This window comes from Asterias amurensis, chromosome 16 (genome assembly GCF_032118995.1).
Source record: "Asterias amurensis chromosome 16, ASM3211899v1".
NCBI classification, from domain to species: Eukaryota; Metazoa; Echinodermata; class Asteroidea; order Forcipulatida; family Asteriidae; genus Asterias; species Asterias amurensis.
Genome location: NC_092663.1, coordinates 1,065,053 through 1,086,528, shown reverse-complemented (window position 1 = coordinate 1,086,528; position 21,476 = coordinate 1,065,053). Strand labels below are relative to the sequence as shown.

Sequence of the window (21,476 nt, the reverse complement as noted above, 5' to 3'; positions counted from 1 at the left end):
AAACGGCGAAACATGGGGAAACAAGGGTGGGTTTTCCCGTTATTTTCTCCCGACTCCGATGACCGATTGAGCCTAAATTTTCACAGGTTTGTTATTTTATATATAAGTTGTGATACACGAAGTGTAGGCCTTTGGACCGTACTGTTTACCGAAAGTGTCCAATGGCTTTAAAGGAGTTTCACTTGAGGAATGTTTTAATAAATGATTCATTAATAATAATTGTGGCTTCTTGTGTAGATTGCGTGCATATCCCTCACTTAAAGATGCTTAAGGCGCTTTAATGTTCAGTATTTTCTTGCTAGGTATGTGGGGCTGCAATTGAAATATGAGACCTATTCCTTTAGAGACAGGACACTATTGGTAATTGTCAAAGACCAGTCTTCTCACTTGGTGTATATCAACATATGCATAAAATAACTAAGCTGTGAAAATATGAGCTCGATGGGTCATCGGAGTTGCGAGATAATTATGAAAGAAAAGAAAAAACCTTGTCACACGAAGTTGTAAGCTTTTATATGCTTGATTTCGAGACCTCAAATTCTAAACTTGAGGTCTGGAAATCAAATTCGATGAAAATTACTTCTTTCTCGAAAACTAAGTCATTTCAGAGGGAGCCCTTTCTCACAATGTTTTATACTATCAACCTCTCCCCATTATTCATTACCTAGTGAGGTTTTACGCTAACAATTATTTTGAGTAATAACCAATAGTGTCCAGTGCCTTTAAAGCACCGTGTAATGGTTTACCAGGTGCTCTGGCGCAATATACAACCAATCAAACAAGGAACACCGGGGCAAACCCCTTCTCTTTACGTGGTTTTCTTTACGTGCCTTCACGACACAAGGGACCAACGGCTTTATGTCCCATTCCAAGGATGGAGCATTAATGGTTAAGTGTCTCACCTAAGGACACAAGTGTCATGACTGGGACTCAAACACCCACACTCTGCTGATCAGAAACACCAGAGCTTGAGTCTGGTGCTCTTATCCGCTCAGCCACGACTCCCTTCTGGGTTCTAGTGTATAGTGCTAAAAGAGATGCAATGACGCCAGGGATAGTCGGGGGCCCGTCGATAACTTGGAGAAGTGTCTAGAAGGAACATGTTTCAAGGCACCGGGATGGATTTCACAAAGAGTTAAGACTAGTCTTAGGAGGACACTAGTCCACTAGTCCTAACTTAGGACTTGTCCTAACTCTTTGTGAAATCAACCCCTGGACACATTTGGTAAATACTCAAAATATACATTAGCATTATAACTTACTTGGTAACGACCAAAGAAGAGCTGTTGATAGAATAAAACATTTTCTGCTCGGCTGTGACACACTTACTCGAATATATTTGTACTATTGTTCCACATTATTCAAGAGTGTTTAATAACTTCTTCATTTCAGTGGAAAGAACCAAATCATCAGACCATCTAGGGGTCGCGACCCCTGACCTTGTATTGAAGACTGATTTCCAGGTTGACCTTCAGGTCAAAGGTCAAGGTATGATGGGTCAATACAGTCCGCTCAACCAGAACAACCTAATCAACACACTGGAGAATGAGTAAGTCATTTTGTTTTATTTTTCTGTCGTGCTATAAAATTTGAAGCATTGACATTGTGATTTAATATTCTGTCTGTATTAACAGAACAAATTTCAAACTGAGTAACAGCCTTGAAATAACCCACAGCGCCTATCGCAATTGCTGTGGTTCTAGGGCTCATACGCATGAAAAACAGTTTAATTGGAGTGGAAGAACAATAATCACAATTTAAAGGAACACGTTGCCTTGGATCGGACGAGTTGGTCTATAAAAAGCGTTTGAAACCATTTGTTATGAAAGGCATATGGTTAGAAAGATGTTTTAAAAGTAGAACATAATGATCCACACAAGTATCACTCAAAATTGCACGGTTTTCCATTTACGTGCCGAACTAACACGATCAGCCTTTCATGGGAGTCAAAAATTTGACTCCATCATAGACTCCCGTAAATGGCCGATCGTGTTAGTCGACGAGGTAAAAAGAAAACCAGGCAATTTCGAAGCATATTTGTGTAGATCATTGTATTCTACTTTTACAACATATTTCTACCCATATGCATTTAATAACAAACCGTTGCAGAACGCTTTTCAAAGACCAGCTCGACACCAAGGCAACGTGTTCCTTTAAGACACAGGTTTATGAATCTGATAATTTTATTGTTAATGGTATAGCATTAGGCTGCTCTGTATGAACTGTAGCAGAGTCATTTTCATTTGAGAATGAAATAAAATTATTGGAGGACTTCCATGAACAAATTCTCTTTTTTGACTCAACTTTCATGGATTGAATTTGAGTTGGGAGTGTCGTGGCCGAGCGGTTAAGAGCACCGAATTCAAACTCTGGTGTTTCTTATCAGCAGAGTGTGGGTTCGAATCCCCAGCCGTGACACTTGTGTCCTTAAGCAAGACACATAACCATTGCTTCGTCCTTCAGATGGGACGTAAAGCCGTTGGTCCCATGTGTTCTGTAAAACGCATGTAAAAGAACCCAGTGCACTTATCGAAAAGAGAAGGGGTTCGCCTGGCTGGATTGGCAGCATATTGTGCCACAGCACCTTGTAAACCATGACATGGTGCTTAAGGATTAGGTCTTATTTCCAAAATTCGCCCCACTCCTTGCAGTAATAATACCTGGCGCTTTGTATCCGATGGCAAAAGGTGCGTTATAAATACGGCTATTATTATTAGTATTGTTATTTTCTTTGACAGTGTTAAGGTTTTGGCAGCGATGGCCAACTACCATTCCTTGTTGGAATCAGCAATACAAGATATTAACGATTTCTGTAATGAGCATTCATGGTTGAGTGAGATACGAGAATTCATCTTGAGTTGGAAACCTGAGTCCGTTCAAGCGTGGAAACGTGCTCAGGCCTACACCATCGAGGTAAGTCAATCGTCTTAAAAATTATAATAACTAGTTCTTATATAGCACATTTTACAATAACCGTATCAATTCGCTTTACATTAGTGCCCTGTGTCTATTTCACAAAGAGTCAGGACTAGTCTTATCTCAAGTTAGGAAGAGTTACTCGTCCTAACGTAACTCGTCCTAATGTGGGACTACCCTTAAGTTTTTAATATCTCCGACCCCTGGTCATTGGGCCAATAGCATTCCTTTAATCTTTCTCAGCTCCTTATGGAGTATACAACCGGGGCAACCTTAGCGCTCTCAAGACTTTTTTTTCACACACAATCAACCCTCCATCCCCACAGTTACCCATTTATACCCTTAGGTGATGAGAAGCAATTATAGTAAAGACACAAGTGTCACGACCAGGATTTGAACCTGTGCCGCCCATTTGATTTTGTGACGCCCATCTAGAGAGAAATTTCATCCTTTAAACATTTCATTGGAAGTTTGTTTTTGGAGTAGTTTTATTCGAAAAGTGTTTGTATTTTTTATTCATTTCTTGTAGACAAAGCTTGGGCAGATACGAGACTGGACTGAGAAAGTCCGTAATGTCGACCGCTCATTCCCGACTAGCAACGGACTCTTCCAAGTTGACTGTAATGCAATACAAGAAGATCTGGTTCCAGCCTTGAACTCTGCCTTTAAGGATTTGCTGAACTTTGCAGCGAGCGAAGGACAGAAATTCTCTCTTGCTTTCATCTCAGAGGTCAAGATGGTAGTAGAGGTCAGAAAAACTTCAATTTGTTCGTTTTCTCTCTATAAATCTTTATTATAATAGTCTATAAAGGCAGTGGACACTATTGGTAGCTACTCAACATAATTATTAGCATAAAACCTTACTTGGTAACGAGTAATGGGGAGAGGTTGATAGTATTAAACAATGTGAGAAACGGCTCCCTCTGAAGTGACGTAGTTTTTGAGAAAGAAGTTATTTTCCACGAATTTGATTTCGAGACCTCAAGTTTAGAATTTGTCATAATTATTATTATTATTATTATTATTATTTATACAAGAAGGCATTAAAAAGAGAAAATTTAACCATGGTTGACTCTTCAGAATTCTAGCCACTGGACGTCTGGCAACGCTAGATAGAGATAAACATCATGATAATGATGGATGATAACTCAGGCCTGGAAATAACCCAGGCCACCCACATCAATTGCTGTGGTGCCCTGTGATTTTGCTGTGTTGCCCTGTGATTTTGCTGTGGTGCCCTGTGATGTTGCTGTGTTGCCCTGTGATTTTGCCGTGGTGCCCTGTGATTTTGCTGTGGTGCCCTGTGATTTTGCTGTGGTGCCCTGTGATTTTGCTGTGGTGCCCTGTGATTTTGCTGTGGTGCCCTGTGATTTTGCTGTGGTGCCCTGTGATTTTGCTGTGGTGCCCTGTGATTTTGCTGTGGTGCCCTGTGATTTTGCTGTGGTGCCCTTTGTAAAGTTCCAGTAGAAATTCCGCACAAAGGTGCCCCTTACAAGAGGGAAAGTACTGTGCCCCTTCAAGAGCGAAGTTCAAGGCCAGGGTCCAATTTCATAGCGCTGCTAAGCACAAAAGTTTGCATGACATTTATCCCGTAAAAAACAGGAATGCCAACCAAATTTCCACGTGATTTTCAAGACAAGCACACAACAGAAGAGTAGCAGTCTGAAGCAACATGCAAAAGGAAATTTGGTTGATTATCCTGTTTTTATCAAGGAAGAAATTTAGTGCTAAGCAAATCTTTGTGCTTAGCAGCGCTATGAAATTGGGCCCTGATAATTAATCAATATTTTCCTCTTGTTTTTGATTTGTAGGGCATGAAGAATAAAGACACAGACATTGCAGTCTTTGCTAACTACGCCCAGCAGTACAGCACATATAAAGTCAAGATGCCCGAATTGCAGAAAGAAGTAGAGTATGTCAAGTCACTCTTTGAGGTAAGACGTTAATCTGTTAAGAAATTAAAACCTTTAAGCTCCCCATAAGTAATCTAGAACCTCAATGAAAATCCATCAAAATCCATCAGATACTGTATCATATTGTCCTTTGATTGATTGATTCAAGTCTTTGATTGGTTGATTCAAGGTGATTGAACCATTAGGAATTAATCAAAATCCTTTAAAAGTAAACCTCAGTACCCAATTTCATAGAGCCTGTAAGCACAAAAACTTGCTAAGAACCGAAAGTATTACTTAGCAGAAACAAGTTACCAGCTAAAATTACAATAAAGTATACAAAGTTGTGACTGGTGCCCCCATTTTCGCTTAGCAAATAAATGTGTCAAACAGTATTTTCTGCTTAACAGCTCTGTGAAAATGGGTCATAGTAGTTTGGCTGGCAACCTTATTCTGGTAAGCAATTTTGTTATGCTTAGCTACTCTAGGGGCTTAAGCAGCTCTTTGAAATGAGTTCCTAGTGCTTTGGTTTATTCTAGGTGAACGAACCATTATATAATAATCAGAATCCTTCAGCAGTGTATTCTTGTTTTTGATTCTCAAATCAAATCCGAACACTAATCGTCATCGTCTCTCCTTCTTACCCAGTGCAATTTCTTATTTTAACAACAATTTTATTAGATAACTTGCTTCGTACTTCCCAATCCATGTCTCCTATGTCCTCTCCCTCGTTCCCATGTATTGTCTTCCCACCCCTCATCCACCCTTCCTTCTCTCCTTTTTCCACCCCCTTTCCTTTCCAAGTCACCTTAGTTTAGTTTCTGTTTTTATGTATACTTTAATTCCGATGTATTTCAAAAACAATTTATTTTGTGCATCGTGATATTTTTATTATATTGTTGCTGTTTTAATGTCTACGGTTCATGTATGTTGTGTGTGTGCTATTTTTAATAACTGTGTTTTAATGTGCAAATCGAGAAAGTGATTTTGATGCTAAGCAAATCTAATCTTATTCATTCTAGGTGATCAGACTGAGCTATCGCTCTTTGTCCATCGATGAAGAGAAGTGCGAGGAGAAAGTTTGGCAGAGTTGGGAAGCGTTCTTACTCCAGCTTCAAGATGCTGCTGAGTTTGTGAATACTCAAACTCCGATTCAGATGAGTTACCTTGAAGACTCGCATGAAGTGAGTAGTTCTTATCGATGGGTTATTGTTTTGGAGGGCAGGGGGTTACCCATAAACTTACCCAGTTTGCTTTATATAGGGTGCGTTCGTTTAGCTTCCCTGGGTCATCCCCAGTCTTCCCCGGTGCGTTTGAATAGCTTTTGACGTCATTCCAGGGGCTCACCTAGGTCAGCCCCCAGTGCCCTGCTTGTGGAGTGGGTCACTTGGGGGCTGGCTCCAGGTAAACGACATCACTACGAGAGTGGTGAGTGGTCGTTCGTTTAGCTCTTGTCAGGGACTCACCGGAGTAAGCACCGCGGGGTAGACCCAGGGAAGCTAAACGAACGCACCCATAGTTTGGGGGTGTTGTGGCCGAGCGGTCTAGGGTGGTGGACTCAAGTTCTGTAATTTACAGAATGTGGATTCAAATCCTGGTTCGGCGTGACACTTGTGTCCTTGAGCAAGGCACTCTATCATAATTGCTTCTCTCCACCCAGGAGTACAAATGGGTATTGTTGAGAGCTGGGGAGTAACCTGCGATGGACTGGCATCCTGTCCAGGGGGAATGGAAATATTCTCAGTCATTAAATGGCAAGGAAACCAGATATAAACACCAGCCTGTTGAGCCATTAATGTTGGCTCGGAACAGACTACTTTGGTTTTTAAGTTGAAGAAAACTCTCAGCAGACATATTTTTATGTTGTTTTTTTTTATTTAGAAATTGAATGCCGAAGCGTTACGAATCTCCACCACGGCAACCAGCGGTGATTACCTAGATCCATCTAAGAACCCTACTCGTCTTCTGACATCACTGAAAGCTGTAAGTATCAGACCAACTTGGCCCAATTTCATGGCTTACTGCTTACTGCCAATTTAATAATAATTGTGGCTTCTTATATAGCGCACATGTCCGACACTCAGTGAATATTGCGTGCTGTTTGCTTCATCGGTGTATGCATTTAGAGGCGAATGCGGTTTGCCCTACAAAATGGCGACTTTCATAGCAAAGAATGGATTATTCAATACGACTCCCTACCAATATCACATCAAAGTGAGCCACCCATAGAGTTATATATAAGAACTAGAGGGCGCACTGGTGATGCTTCTTGCACAAACGCGACGGGACCGCAAGGAGACACGCGCGCCATTCTGCACGCGCGTTGAATATGAAGAATATGTTGGAGTTTGTGTTTATTGAACGCTGACGCAATGCTGTTTTGTCAACTTACAAAATGGCCGCACAAACACATGCTAAGCCTGTTTGTTCAACTTAGAAAATGGCCGCCTGCGCGCATACGGGGTGCGTATATAGGCCAGTGCGCCCTCTAGTTCTTATATATAACTCTATGGAGCCACCTTACCATTTTGTAGAGAAATCACACCAAGGCCGTTCCAGCCGTCACCAAGGACACCACTTGAAATACATTAGAAGATTTTATTATAATATTTGAATATATTTTCCCATCAGTTGATTGAAGAATTCCAGAAGGTCCAGACTCGTATGATTCAATGCAGTCATTACAGACAGAAGATTATGGGCCAGACCTTTGAGACGTCTCAGCTTACTACAATGTTATCTCATATGAAGATAAGATTAACGCTGTGGAGTTATCTGGATGTATCAACGTATAACATCAAAGACTGGAAGCAACAACTCTTCAGAAAGGTAAACATTTATATTTGAGATGGGTCTGGAAGTAATGTTTGTTCACTGACAACAAAAGTATGCTTTTAAATGAGATTAATTAAGTTAATATGATTCAAATTTTAAATCATGTGATTCATCTTAATTCATAATACCACACAATCGAAATTATAAATTTCCAAATAAATTTCCAAATAATTTGTACCTCTAAGTGTACACATATCCAGCTATGGTCTAGGATTATTTGAGTCCAATAACTACCCTTTAACTGCCCAGTAAAACATTACTTGTTTGTTTACCAAGTGAAAACTTAAGTTGTTACAAGTTGAAAACATCACTTGTTTGTTTACCAAACCGTTCCCAGTGCATCTCCATCAATAATAACATTATTATTCTCACTGCTCTAGAATTGCAAGGGTCATGGGTTCGAATCCCACCTGAGTAACATGCCTGTGATATTTTCACAGGACTCAGGAAAGTACCGAGTGTACAGTGCTAACACACATCGGTGCATGGGTAAAAAAACCTAAACTAATATTCTCTATTCCTGATCCAAATTTAACATCTATTATTATTAATATAAACCACAAGGGAAACTGACTGGGTAAATTTGTAAATGATTTTGGGGGTTGAACAAAGAATTGACTAGAGTGGGATTTGAACCAACGACCTCCGGATTAACGTGCCGGCGCTCTACCAACTGAGCTATCTAGCCCTATATTGGCGGTGTCCCTATAGGGCTAGATAGCTCAGTTGGTAGAGCGCCGGCACGTTAATCCGGAGGTCGTTGGTTCGAATCCCACTCTAGTCAATTCTTTGTTCAACCCCAAAAATCTATTATTATTCTCAATATCTTGTAGATGAATGTGACCAAGGCTTTAGATAAAGTGACCGAGTGGCAACAAGCAGCCGGCCAACTGAAGCAACAACTTCCTCTCGGGGATCAAGTCTTATCTTATTGGTATCGTTTCTTATCGGACTTCAAACAAGATCTTCCTCTACTCAAGAAGCTCTCCAGTAATTCACTCAAGGTAGAAATATCCTCAAGAAAATTCATCTTATTATTGAGTTTCAAGATTTACATTAATCTAAACTTATCAATGATAATTGAAATTGTCATAAACCCACTCCTAATTGCATCATTTGTGGTGTGTTCTGGCCAAGCGGTCTGGGTAACCGAACCCAAAGCTCTGGTGTTGTCAGCAGAGTGTGGGTTCGGATCCCAGTCATGACACTCATGCCCTTGAGCAAGGCACTTAACCATATTTTGTGTCCTTTTCTGTACAGCCACGTCATTGGAAAGCCTTGTTCCTAAGTCTAGGCCAGGTCTACGAGTCGTCTCACGCTTACACTGTTCAGGAACTGCTGTCCTTTGATCTGAGTGAACACAGCTTACAGATTAATACAATCTGTAACGGAGCAGCGGCTGAGTTCGCTCTGGAACAATCACTGATTAAGCTAAGGAGACTCTGGGAAGATAAAGAGTTTAAACTCGCTAAGCATATTCCAGTTGTCAAAGAGAAGAAAGGTATGAGCAACATCTACTAGTAAAATTTAAATCCAAACTTGCTAAGCATATTCCAGTTATCTACGAAAGAAAATTATGAGCAACATCAACTGGTAAAGTTTAGATCCAAACTTGCCAAGCATATTCCATTTACAAACTTGCTAAGCACATTCCAGTTGTCTAAGAAAAAAAGTTATGAGCAACGTCAACTGGTAAAATTTAGAGCCAAACTTGCTAAGCATTTTCCATTTATAAACTTGCTAAGCACATTCCAGTTGTCAAAGAGGAGAAAGGTATGAATAATAATTGATAATAATGATAATATTTGTTCACTTGGATAACTTTATATTCTAGCTTGATAAGCAGATTCCATTTGTAAACTTGCTAAGCATATTCCAGTTGTCGTAGAAAAGAAAGGTATGAGCAACATTGATAACATTTGTTAATCTGGATAAATTTATATCCAAACTTGCTAAGCATATTTCAATTGTCAAACAGAAGAAAGTTATGGTCATTGGCAGTTATATTGTATGGTTTCATATTCAATTTAACTTTAATTTTTTGCCCAATTTAACTTTAATTTGGTGATTTGGTTTTCTTGTAGCTGTACTTCCCAGTAGTAGCTCTAAAACCAAGCGAGGGCCTAAAGGAAACCCTAGAGAGGCAGCTACCAGACCATTAGCCGCAACCATGCCGGTTATTACAACACTCCCTGATATGTTTATTCTGATAGGAGAGGCAGAGCTTAAGTACATGCTGGAGGTAGGTCACTTTACTAAACCTACTCCTGAGAAACAATTCTGGGTTCTTCTGTGTAGGGCTAAAAGAAGATTATAATATAATATTGAGTTTTTTTATAGCGCTTTTTCACACCCAAAGGGTGTCTCAAAGCGCTTCCAACATTATTCCCCCTGGTCACTGGGCATTAACTCATTCCTTAAAACCATCTCAGCTCCCTGGGAGTATACAGCCTGTGCTGCCAAGTATCGCGCACTAAGCTTAACCAACCACAAGAACCATCTCTGCCCTCACAGGTACCCATTTACCCCTTGGTAGAGACAAGCAGTTATAGTAAAGTGTCTTGCTCAGGGACACAAGTGTCACGCTCGGGATTCGAACTCACACTCTGCTGAACAGAAGCCCTAGAGCTTGAGTTCAGTGCTCGGCCACGAGGCCCTTCTGGGTTCTAGTGTATAGTGCTAAAAGAGATGAAATGACGCCAGGGATAGATGGGGGCCCGTCGATAACTTGGAGAAGTGTCTAGAAGGAACATGTTTCAAGGCACCGGGATGGATGTCACAAAGAGTTAAGACTAGTCTTAGGAGGAAACTAGTCCACTAGTCATAACTTAGGACTAGTCTTAACTCTTTGTGAAATCGACCTCTAGACACATTTGGTAATTACTCAAAATATACATTAGACACACAACTTACTTGGCAACGCCCAAAGGAGAGCTGTTGATACATGTAGTATAAAATATTCTGAGAAATGGCTCCCTCTGAAGTATATACATGTGTAGTTTTTGAGAAAGGTAATTTCTCACTAAAATATTTGAATCTGAGAAAGACTTCAGTTCTGAAGCCTTTCTCAGTCATCTGAAAGCACACAATTCTAAAAGTGGTTCTTTCGTTCATTATTTTCATGCAACTTTGATGACCAATAAATTGAGCCCAAATTTCACAGATTTGTTACTTTATGCATATATTGAGATACACTGAATGACTGGTCTTTGACAAGTACCAAAGGTGACTAATGCCAATAAGGAATTGACAACTAAAGAAGGTTTTATCCAAACTGAACGTGTTTTCTATTTCGCCTGTTTTTTGTTTTTTTGTTAGGATAATCTAGTGACTCTGCAATGCATGCTGGTATCACCACACCTTGCTGATCTACGTACAGAAGCAGAGGTCTGGTGCTCAACCCTCAAACAAGTGGAAGAGATACTGGATTTATGGACTGCATGCCAGACTAAGGTCAGAGGTTAAACATAACTCAGAAATCTTGAAAGTTGGCTGAATATTTGTGAAAAAGGGTTTCTTTAAACTATACTCGTTTTGGAAATTAATGAATGTGATTATGCTTTACTCTTTCTTAGTGGCTGTATTTGGGACGAGTATTCGGGGATCAGGAGTTGAGAGAAGAATTTCAAGATCTTGCTTCCAAGTTTGATGATGCGGACCTCAAATATCAGGTAGGTATATGTGAGAGATGGATCTCAACGACCCGGGTTCAAGTCCCGGTCGTGACCCTTAAGCAAGACACTTACCATTATTGCTGGGTCCTTCGGATGGGACGTAAAGCCGTAGATCCTGTGTGTTGTGTATTGCATGTAAAAGAACCCAATGCACTTGTCGTAAAGCGAAGGGATTCGCCGCGGTGTTCTTTGGTTGATTGGCAGCATATTGCGCCACAGCACCTTTATGTAAAGGAAAAAGGTCTCATACTTCAAAACATACCCTTCATGACAATACTGAATGTTGAAGCGCTTTGACACTTAGTGATACATGTACATGTATATATGAGTGTTATACATGTAAGCAGCCACTAGTAATATTCCGCGGTAGTAGAAATTCATAGCAAGACAGTTCTCTAAAGAATAAACCCTCACCGGCAAGTAGATAAACACATGGTGTTACCGCAAACCAAATATACACTAGTAATATTATTATCTAAAAATAATGAACGCTTTGAGATGACCATCCCATGCCTTAAAGACACTTAACACTATTGGTAATTACTCAAAATAGTTGTTAGCATAAAACCTTACTTGGTAACAAGCAATGAAGAGCTGTTGATAGTATAAAACTTTGTGAGAAAGGGCTCCCTCTGAAGTAACGTAGTTATCGAGAAAGAAGTAATTTTCCACGGATTTGATTTAGAGACCTCAGAATTAGATTTTGAGGTCCAGAAATCAAGCATCTGAAAGCACTTAACTTCGTGTGACAAGGGTGTTTTGTCTTCCATTATTCTCTGACAACTTAGGCGACCAATTGAGTTCAAATTTTCAGGTTTGTTATTTTATGTGTATGTTGAGATACACCAAGTGAGAAGACTGGTATTTGACAATTACCAATAGTGTCCACTGTCTTTAATAGAGCGCTTTACTTGTATAGGAACTGTGTATTATTATGCTGCAGTTTATGTGATAATCTAATATCAATGTGTTCTTGTCTCTAGGATATCATGAAAGCCGTTGTAACTGACCCTAAAGTCATGTCAGTTCTTGAGAAGCGTAAAGGTCAGAAGGGTTATCGAGAGATACAGGGTGATGTACTCCGAGAACTTCTGGCATCATTGATCAGTACCCAGGTAAGGTTGCAGCTTATACAAAACTCAGCCGCCAGACTTCTCACCAGGGGCCAATTTCATAGTGCTGCTTAGCGGCCAATTTTGTGCTTATTGTGTGATTTCCGTTTCATAGCACTGCTAACCGTAAGCACACGAAAAGGCGTGCAAACCTTCTGATGATGCTTACTGTATGAAAATGAATGACGTAACAATGCAAATCCATGGTGAACCTGCAAGAAGGCCGCCTAATTGTTCTGCTAACCTGTGAAATACGCTTGCACATTGGCAAATATTTCTGCTAAAGTAAGCACAAAACTTTGCATACCGTTAAGCGTTAAGCATCGCTATGAAATTGGTCCCAGAACTCGCACTGGGGAATCCATTACACCCATTCTCAAGGATTTACATTGGCTACAAATACGGGCTAGAATTGATTTTAAAAATTTGATTTTGACTTCATGATATTGACCCTGTTTATCTTCAAAGCTTAGTTCAGGAGTACAAAACAACCAAAAGTCTGCGATCTTCACATAAATACCTTCTGACTCCCCCAGTTATCCTCTAGACTGGCAACTTTTGAATGGTTTACAGGAAAGTGCGCCTTATAAATGCTGTATTATTATTATGCATCTGCTTCATTGTAAGATGACATTCCTCATGGTATCTTTTCTTTTCATGGTATCTTTTCTACTCACAGGAGGAAATCTTGATGGATCTTCAGTCTCTACTTAGCAAGATCCGCATGTCTTGCCCTCGTCTCTACTTCCTTAGCGATGAGGAGCTCATCGACATGCTCTGTATGACTCGAGATAAACGTCGTTGGATTCCTCTAGTTCGGCAGATCTTCCCTGGAATCCACGACCTTCAGTTTGATCTTCCTCCTGCGTCTAAAGAAGAGACTGGGATGATGCAGACATCATTTGATTTACAGCTTCATGGTAAGCAAGCTAATCGAACAATGAGACCAGTTAAGAACCGACTTTGCTGTAGTATAGTTTATAACGATCCTATAAGCTAAAGTAGTAGTCCCAGCCAATTTTCTACTTTTCGCCCAGATAGTAGTCCAAAAGCAGAACAGTTATTTTCAGAACCGAGAAGTCTCCCGAACAATCTGAAAAATCTACTCGGCGGTTTTTTAATGTAAAGCATGACGGTTCTCTAAAGAACAAACTCTACCTGGCAAATAGATATACACATTGTGTTACCGCAAACCAAATATATATAGATGCTGTTGAACAGCCAGAGTAATTTCTCGTCTGGTTTCCTTTTCAGCCAACAGACTTCGAGTGGTTGCTATAGAAGGTAGCCTGGGAGAGCATGTTCCAATGACGTCACCTCTCAATCCCAAAGTCGAACCCCCTCAGTGGATTTCTGGATTGGAGACTATCATGAGAAACTCACTTGGGTCACAGTTAACGGCTTGTTTGGAGACTAGGCTTGGATCAGGTGAGATCACAATCCTTTTTAATCCAAACAAAAAAACCAAACATTTATTTGTTGAAAAGTATTTCTACATTGCACAATGTGGACTCATTCTCCTGAAGACAATCAGAGAGCGTACTGGCGTGTCGTGGCGTAGCGGTTAAGAGCACCGGACTCAAGCTCTGGTGTTCAGCAGAGTTTGGGTTTGAGAGTCATGAAACCTGCCGTCGTTTTTACATAGCGCTAGGATTGATCCTATCTTGAGTTAGGACGAGTAACTCGTCCTAACGTAGGATTAATCTTAAGGTCTGCATTCTACAGTGCAGGGTTGGGACTCGTCCTAAGACCTAAGATTAATCTTAAGTTAGGAAGAGTTTGGTTAAATCCTTAACCAAGACACTTAACGATGATGCTTCGTCTTTCGGATGGGACTTGAAGGCTTTGGTCCAGTGTGTTGCTTAATGCGCATAAAAGAACCCAGTGCACTTATCGAAAAGAGAAGGGGGTCGCCGCGGTGTTCCTGGTTCGATTGGCAGCATATTGTGCCACGGCACCTAGTATTCCTTTACATGGTGCAATGTAAAAGGTTAAGGTCTCATAATTCAAACGTAGTCCAACATCTTGCTGGAAATACTGTATATTGTAGCGCCTTGAACGTCACTGAGTGACAAATATGCGCACTTTATAAGAAGCTACAATATTATTATATTATATTATACTGATTGAAACCTTGAGTTGTCAACCACCGGTTGTTTTAAGAACCAACATTACTCAAAAGAGATTTTCACTAGTGCTACCGCAAACCTTGCCTAATTCTCTTTTTTGTTTTGTTCATAGATCGCTCAGCCCCTGATAAGATCCTTTCTGAGTTGGCTCTTCTGGAGACCACAGCGCCCTCTAGTGTTAAGGAGGAGAATCAGTTGAAGGATGCAGTGAAGAAGAGTTATCAGCACTGGTTGCTAAGGTTCCCAACGCAATGTGTCGTCATCACTGAAGCCATTATGTGGGCTAAGGATGTTAGGAGAGGTCTGAAGGATGGAAGTAAAGATAAACTCAAGACGATAAGGTAAGAAGGAGATCAGTCTAAGATTCTTCTTTTCGTTTATTAAATTGGCCGATTTCATAGAGCTGCTTAAGCAGAAAAAGTAGCTTAACACAACAAAATACGCTTACCAGAATAAGATTACCAGCGGAACTATCATTCCAAGTGTACAATGTGTGACTGGTATCCTGTAACATAGGATTCAAACTGCCTCTAGCTACCGGGCAACCTCGGTAGTCTAGTTGGTAAGACACTGCTCTAGAATTGCAAGGGTCGTGGGTTCCAATCCCACCAGAGTAATATAGACCTTTTCGCAAATACTGGGGCGCGCGCGTAAAGCTTGGAATGAGGTGCATTGTGGTCTAGCTGGTATCCAAATTCGATCCATATCTATCCCAAAATGCACCTCATTCAACAGTCTGCGCTTGCGCATTGGTATTTGCGATAAGGTCTATGCCTGTGATATACTTTTGTCACAGGACTCGGGGAAAGTACTGAGTTTACAGTGCTAACACACATCGGTGTATGGGTAAAAACCAAAAATACTGTGTTGAAGTTAGGGGGTACAGGCCTTGAATTTCACTCGAACTTCGCTCTTGAAGGGACAGATTCATTTTACTCTGGTGAGGGGGCACTTCTATGAGGAAAACGTAAGATTGTATTTGAACCTCGCAGAGGGCACCACAGCAAAAACATACAGCAATTGATGTGGATGCCCTGGATTATAAGTTTGTATTTGAACCTCGCAGAGGGCACCACAGCAAAAGCATACAGCAATGGACCCTTCCCATGAAATATGCTAATTACATTCACGCATGCGTACAGACCCTGTTGGTTAGCAAACACCATAGAGTTGTGCACTAAGCAGACGCCCAATCGCGTCTGCGTCATGCACCCATTAGCCGTGTACATAACAGCGCGACTTGCCCTCATTTTGCCAACCAAAACGATAGTGCGCACGCGCTATGTGCAATTTACATATTTCATGGGAAGGGTCTATTGATGTGGGTGCCGTGGATTATTTCAAGGCCAGGGGGTACACTCTCTCTCCCCATATTGGGCATGGTATACATGGCTCATACTTTGAGATAACGTATTTTGATTGAATGTCTTCCATCTGCAGCGATCGTCACCAGACCCGCCTTGATCAATACGTCTCCATCTTAAGAGATAACTGCAGCAGATATCTAGCATCAGAGACGAGAACCAGACTGCAGATACTTCTTGGATGTCTCATCAACCAGGGGCTTCATCACAGAGATATTCTCAATAGTAAGTCAGGGTGCTAGACATGTTTGGTGTTTCTTGTAGAGGGAAGATAACTATTTCGTTGGAATAGGAAACTCCCTTAGCAACTAGAATGTTTGAAGAGACGAAATGGTTTGAAGAGACGTTGATACGGTTTTTGTAAAATGCGCTATGTAAGAAGTATTAGTATTTATTTATAATATTTCTAATTCTGGAAGTGTTTACTTCGCACAGATTTGTTGTCCCTTCCTGAGCCATCCTTGAGTAGTTTTGATTGGGCTAAGACACTACACTATACAATGGAAGCTAGGATGATGTTACAAGCACAACCTGTTACATCAGATGTAGATCAAGAACAAGATCCCATTCATGGTAAGTAATGGCAAGCCTGTAGGGTGTAGTGGGTACAGTAGGGACCTGTGGACGGTACCCTGTCGGTACAATAGGTATCTGGGGGGTATAAATACTGGGCTAAGATACTACACTATACAATGGAAGCTAGGATGATGCTACAAGCACAACCTTTTACATCAGATGTAGATCAAGAACAAGATCCAATTCATAGTAATTCATAAATACCTCAGACAGTTTCGCTGTTCCTATCGCTTTTTTTTCTTTTTTTTCCTTTTTTGAGATGTCAAAGAATGCCGTGCTAAAACTACATAAACATTTCATGAAAGATCTGTTTGTCAAACAAGCAAGGTATTTTATCTTATATATCTCGCTGAAAGCGCTCTTTTTGCGTCTTTATTTTGGCAAAATCCTTAAAAAACTATTTCCGAGAGTCATTTCATTCACCATGTTTTTCATCTATTCAATAAGCAAGCGATACCATATAAGGGCATTACTGGCAACATTACTGTGGTTCCTTGTGAAATCGTGACGTCGGATAATTGGGCGTGCGGTTTGATATGTGTAAGAGGGAAATCGATCTCCGTTGCGCTTTTGTGAACGTTGAATACCACGACTGTATTGCACCATTGGTGCACTGGATAATTATTGTTGTCGACCCTAAGCAGTCGGCCGAAAATAAATATTTTTGTCAAATCTACCATTTTGTGAGCTTAAAATATTCATGAAATCACAATTCTGAAGTTAAAAAAATAAAAAACGCGACCGAGATTTTCCTCATTTTACGGTCGATCGGGATAGGGCAATCCAACTTCTTTTTCTTTTTTAGGCCTAAGCGCAGAGTTTTCATACTTCTTAGATGCCAAGTGGTGGGGCTTTTTAAAAATTGTAATGCAATAGTTCAAACATTTGAACTTTCATACATGTTTTTTGTTCTTTGTGCAGTGCTTGATCTTCCATCGACACCCAGACCCTACCAATACACATCCACTACAGGGAGGATCTTTGGGCCTTGTACACTCCATCAGCTAGGAGCTTCATTTGCATATAATTATGAATATCAAGGTCCTGATACACCAATGGTTGCTACACCATTGACTGATAGGTGTCAGGTTGCCATGACGACAGCATTAAGGAGTTTCCAATGCGGGACAGTAGAGGGCCCAGAGCAGACGGGAAAAGCTGAGACGATCAGAGACTTAGCGAAGGTAGGAACTGGTTTTTGCTTTCATCTTAAGCACTTTCTTTACCACAATAATAATATAACAATAATAATTAGTTCTTATGTTGTGCATTTTACAATAATAATATCAATTCAACAATTGCTAACATCCATTTTGGTGGAAAAGGGAGAATATTAACGAGTTAACTTTACATTAGTGCCCTAGTCATTTTGCCAATAATATTCCTTTAATCTTTCTCAGCTCCCTGGGGAGTGTACAGCCCGGGCTGCCGTGTGCTCAGGAGGCTTTTTCATACACAATATCAACCTCTACCCTCGCAGGTACCCATTTATACCCCTAGGTGAAGAGAAGCAATTATAGTAAAGTATCTTGCTCAAGGACACAAGTGTCATGACCGGGATTCGAACCCACACTCCGGTGACTGCACCAGAACTTGAATTGGATGCTCTTAACCACTCAGCCACAACACCCTATGAAACCAACAAACTTCATTATTATATAAAATTGTTGCCAATAATAAGCCTAATAGTTATTTGTTCTCTGTTTGTGTCAAAGGTCATGGGTCGTCACTTGGTGACCTTTAACTGTGCCGAGGCAACCAACATGAGTGTACTGAGCAGACTACTGAGTGGTATGGTGCAAAGTGGGAGCTGGGTGATGTTCAACAACTTGCACTGCATGACTGAAGGTAACTTATCGATTATCAATATATTTTGTTTCCATTGTACAGTGTAGTTTGTTTCTTTGTCTAGTGATTTGAAACATTAGTTCCAACACATTTATTTATCATTATTTATTGGATTCAAGTGTATTTGGTAATTGTTTCCACATGAAGTATCTTCTTCAATAACTAATTGATCTTGCCAATAATCAATACATCTTGGTTATAATAATAATAAAAAATATATATATAATTTATATTTATACTCTTTATCTCCTATGCAAAAATAAGATCTATTTAATCATTGCGGTACCCGCTGCTTACACATAGGATTTGAACTGCCTCTAGCCACCGGGCTAGCTCGGTGGTCTAGTGGTAAGACATCAGCTCTAGCAATGCAAAGGTCTTGGGTTTGAATCCCACCGGAGTGATTTGCCAACACATACGATTCAAACTGCCTCTAGCCACCGGGCTAGCTCAGTGGTCTAGTGGTAAGACATCTGCTCTAGCAATGCAAAGGTCTTGGGTTTGAATCCCACCCCAGTGATTTGTCAACACATAGGATTCAAACTGCCTCTAGCCACCAGGCTAGCTCAGGGGTCTAGTGGTAAGACATCTGCTCTAGCAATGCAAAGGTCTTGGGTTTGAATCCCACCGGAGTGATTTGTCAACACATAGGATTCAAACTGCCTCTAGCCACCAAGCTAGCTCGGTGGTCTAGTGGTAAGACATCTGCTCTAGCAATGCAAAGGTCTTGGGTTTGAATCCCACCGGAGTGATTTGCCAACACATAGGATTCAAACTGCCTCTAGCCACCAAGCTAGCTCGGTGGTCTAGTGGTAAGACCTTGGGTTTGAATCCCACACAAGTCATTTGCCATTTTTTCGCAGAACTCGGGAAAGCACCGAGTACGCATTTGTGTGAGGGTTAAAGCCAGTGGACAGTTTCAATAAACAGTATTGCCCAAAGGCCCACACTTGTGTATCACAACTGATGTGAAAAATATCAAACCTGTGAAAACTTAGGCTCAATCGGTCATCAGAGTCGGGAGAAAATAACGGGAATACCCACCGTTGTTTTCGCACGTTTTGCCGTGTCATGACATGTGTTTACTATAAATCCGTAGTTCTCGATGTCGAGAATTGATAATTGGTTTAATGTTTTCTCAAAAACTAAAGTATTTCGTGGAATAATACTTCAAGAGAAGTCTTTTACCATTACCTTCTGTAAACCCTGTAGGTTATTTGTAAATCTGTGAACTTTTTTTTTCTTTTCCAGTTCCGAAAGTGTATAATGGCTTTAAAAACAAATTATTTTATTAATAGTCTCGTTCATAATTGATTGACTTTTTTTTTGTTCTTGATGTTCAGGTTTAATGTCGGTGTTTGGTCAGCAGTTGACTCATCTCTGCACTGCTCTACGGATCCTCCAATCTCCATTTAGTAATCAATACAGAACAAGAGGCTCCTCCAATCCTCATCCTCAACGACAACGAAGAAACTCTCTTGCTACTCTACATTCATCTTGCCCAGAGGAGCACTCAGAACCAACAAGACGTCGTGTTTCTCATTATCATAGAAAGGTACAGTTCCCTGACTACCGACCAAAGATTAGAATAGTTAAACTGTAAAGCACCAGTGTACAATTTTGTGCACGGTGTGACGGGGTCCAGGGTGTTTTGTACACCCGAGGGGGGAAATGGCACTGAGGCGACGTAATCTATTTTTTAAAAGGTCATAACTTTTGAACCAAACATCATACAAGTGTGTAAGGTACATGTATGTCAAAATGAAGCTTTGTGTATGCTCTTTTCAGCTATGTATAAAACCCAATAAGTCAATTGTCTCCCTTGTGACTCATTTTTGCAGAGCCAGTCACATATCTTGCAGGACAAAACACTAAGCACTCTGATAGACCCTAAGGAAGTGATAAAGTGCTATATAAGAAACTATTATTACTGTTATTATTATGTTTTGTTTCTTATGAAGGAGCCCAAGCCATCAGCCAGTTATCCTGCTCCGGAGGTCAAAGTGAAGCCTGAACCTCATACCATTCACAGTATACCTCAGAGGCGACATTCAATCAGTAATGGGTACGAGGTACACCTCAAGGATCACTACACGCAACCCGGTCGAGCTGTTCCTCTACTCCCAGATTTATACGCGCAGGGTAAGTCAGGAAACCAAACCTGAAATTGTTCCCTGCGAAACCTACCCCCTCGTTCCAGAGCTTGCCCTTAAAGGCACTGGGGTCGATTTCACAAAGAGTTAGGACTAGTCCTAGGAGATATTAAAAACATAAGGCTAGTCTTAAGTTAGGATGAGTAACTCGACCTAACTCAAGATAAGACTAGTCTTAACTCTTTGTGAAATCCACCCCTGAATACGTTTGTCACCGGACCCAAGCTCTGATGTTGTCAGCAGTAGAGTGTGTGGGTTCGATATCCCGTCATGACACTTGTGTGCTTGAGCAAGACACTTCACCATAAATTGCTTTGAAAAAAGTTGTGAAGTTAGTGCATTGTGCTCTATGGCTGAGGCTCCTAGTGGATGATACCCATGCCTGCATCCTTACAGACTGTGAACGGGTAACCATGTTTCAGCCCCAGGAGTAGGTGGCTCCTAGTGGATGATACCCATGCCTACATCCTTACAGACTGTGAACGGGTAACCATGTTTCAGCCCCAGGAGTAGGTGGCTCCTAGTGGATGATACCCATGCCTGCATCCTAACAGACTGTGAAGGGGGTAACCCTGTTTCAGCCCCAGGAGTATGTGGGTTCTAGTGGGTGATACCCATGCCTACATCCTTACAGACTGTGAAGGGGGTAGCCCTGTTTCAGCCCCAGGAGTAGGTGGCTCCTAGTGGATGATACCCATGCCTGCATCCTTATGGACTGTGAAGGGGGTAACCCTGTTTCAGCCCCAGGAGTAGGTGGCTCCTAGTGGATGATACCCATGCCTACATCCTTACAGACTGTGAAGGGGATAACCCTGTTTCAGCCCCAGGAGTAGGTGGCTCCTAGTGGATGATACCCATGCCTGCATCCTTATGGACTGTGAAGGGGGTAACCCTGTTTCAGCCCCAGGAGTAGGTGGCTCCTAGTGGATGATACCCATGCCTACATCCTTACAGACTGTGAAGGGGGTAACCCTGTT

General features: G+C 41.0%; 1 protein-coding gene across 3 annotated transcripts in view; it reads left to right on the top strand.

The window, feature by feature from the left end:
* LOC139949066 (dynein heavy chain domain-containing protein 1-like) overlaps nucleotides 1–21,476 on the top strand; it is a 100,629-nt gene that overhangs the window by 14,082 nt on the left and 65,071 nt on the right. For all 3 annotated transcript variants that reach the window (XM_071947469.1, XM_071947470.1, XM_071947468.1), the window contains exons 17-38: nucleotides 1,393–1,549; nucleotides 2,739–2,913; nucleotides 3,446–3,664; nucleotides 4,728–4,850; nucleotides 5,831–5,992; nucleotides 6,690–6,791; nucleotides 7,440–7,637; nucleotides 8,477–8,647; nucleotides 8,904–9,144; nucleotides 9,728–9,885; nucleotides 10,962–11,096; nucleotides 11,219–11,314; nucleotides 12,301–12,432; nucleotides 13,109–13,349; nucleotides 13,684–13,857; nucleotides 14,671–14,899; nucleotides 15,999–16,147; nucleotides 16,358–16,495; nucleotides 17,420–17,682; nucleotides 18,214–18,346; nucleotides 19,690–19,901; nucleotides 20,308–20,488. In XM_071947469.1, the coding sequence (XP_071803570.1) occupies nucleotides 1,393–1,549; nucleotides 2,739–2,913; nucleotides 3,446–3,664; nucleotides 4,728–4,850; nucleotides 5,831–5,992; nucleotides 6,690–6,791; nucleotides 7,440–7,637; nucleotides 8,477–8,647; nucleotides 8,904–9,144; nucleotides 9,728–9,885; nucleotides 10,962–11,096; nucleotides 11,219–11,314; nucleotides 12,301–12,432; nucleotides 13,109–13,349; nucleotides 13,684–13,857; nucleotides 14,671–14,899; nucleotides 15,999–16,147; nucleotides 16,358–16,495; nucleotides 17,420–17,682; nucleotides 18,214–18,346; nucleotides 19,690–19,901; nucleotides 20,308–20,488 (3,789 nt within the window). The remainder of the gene's footprint in view (nucleotides 1–1,392; nucleotides 1,550–2,738; nucleotides 2,914–3,445; nucleotides 3,665–4,727; nucleotides 4,851–5,830; nucleotides 5,993–6,689; nucleotides 6,792–7,439; nucleotides 7,638–8,476; nucleotides 8,648–8,903; nucleotides 9,145–9,727; nucleotides 9,886–10,961; nucleotides 11,097–11,218; nucleotides 11,315–12,300; nucleotides 12,433–13,108; nucleotides 13,350–13,683; nucleotides 13,858–14,670; nucleotides 14,900–15,998; nucleotides 16,148–16,357; nucleotides 16,496–17,419; nucleotides 17,683–18,213; nucleotides 18,347–19,689; nucleotides 19,902–20,307; nucleotides 20,489–21,476) is intronic.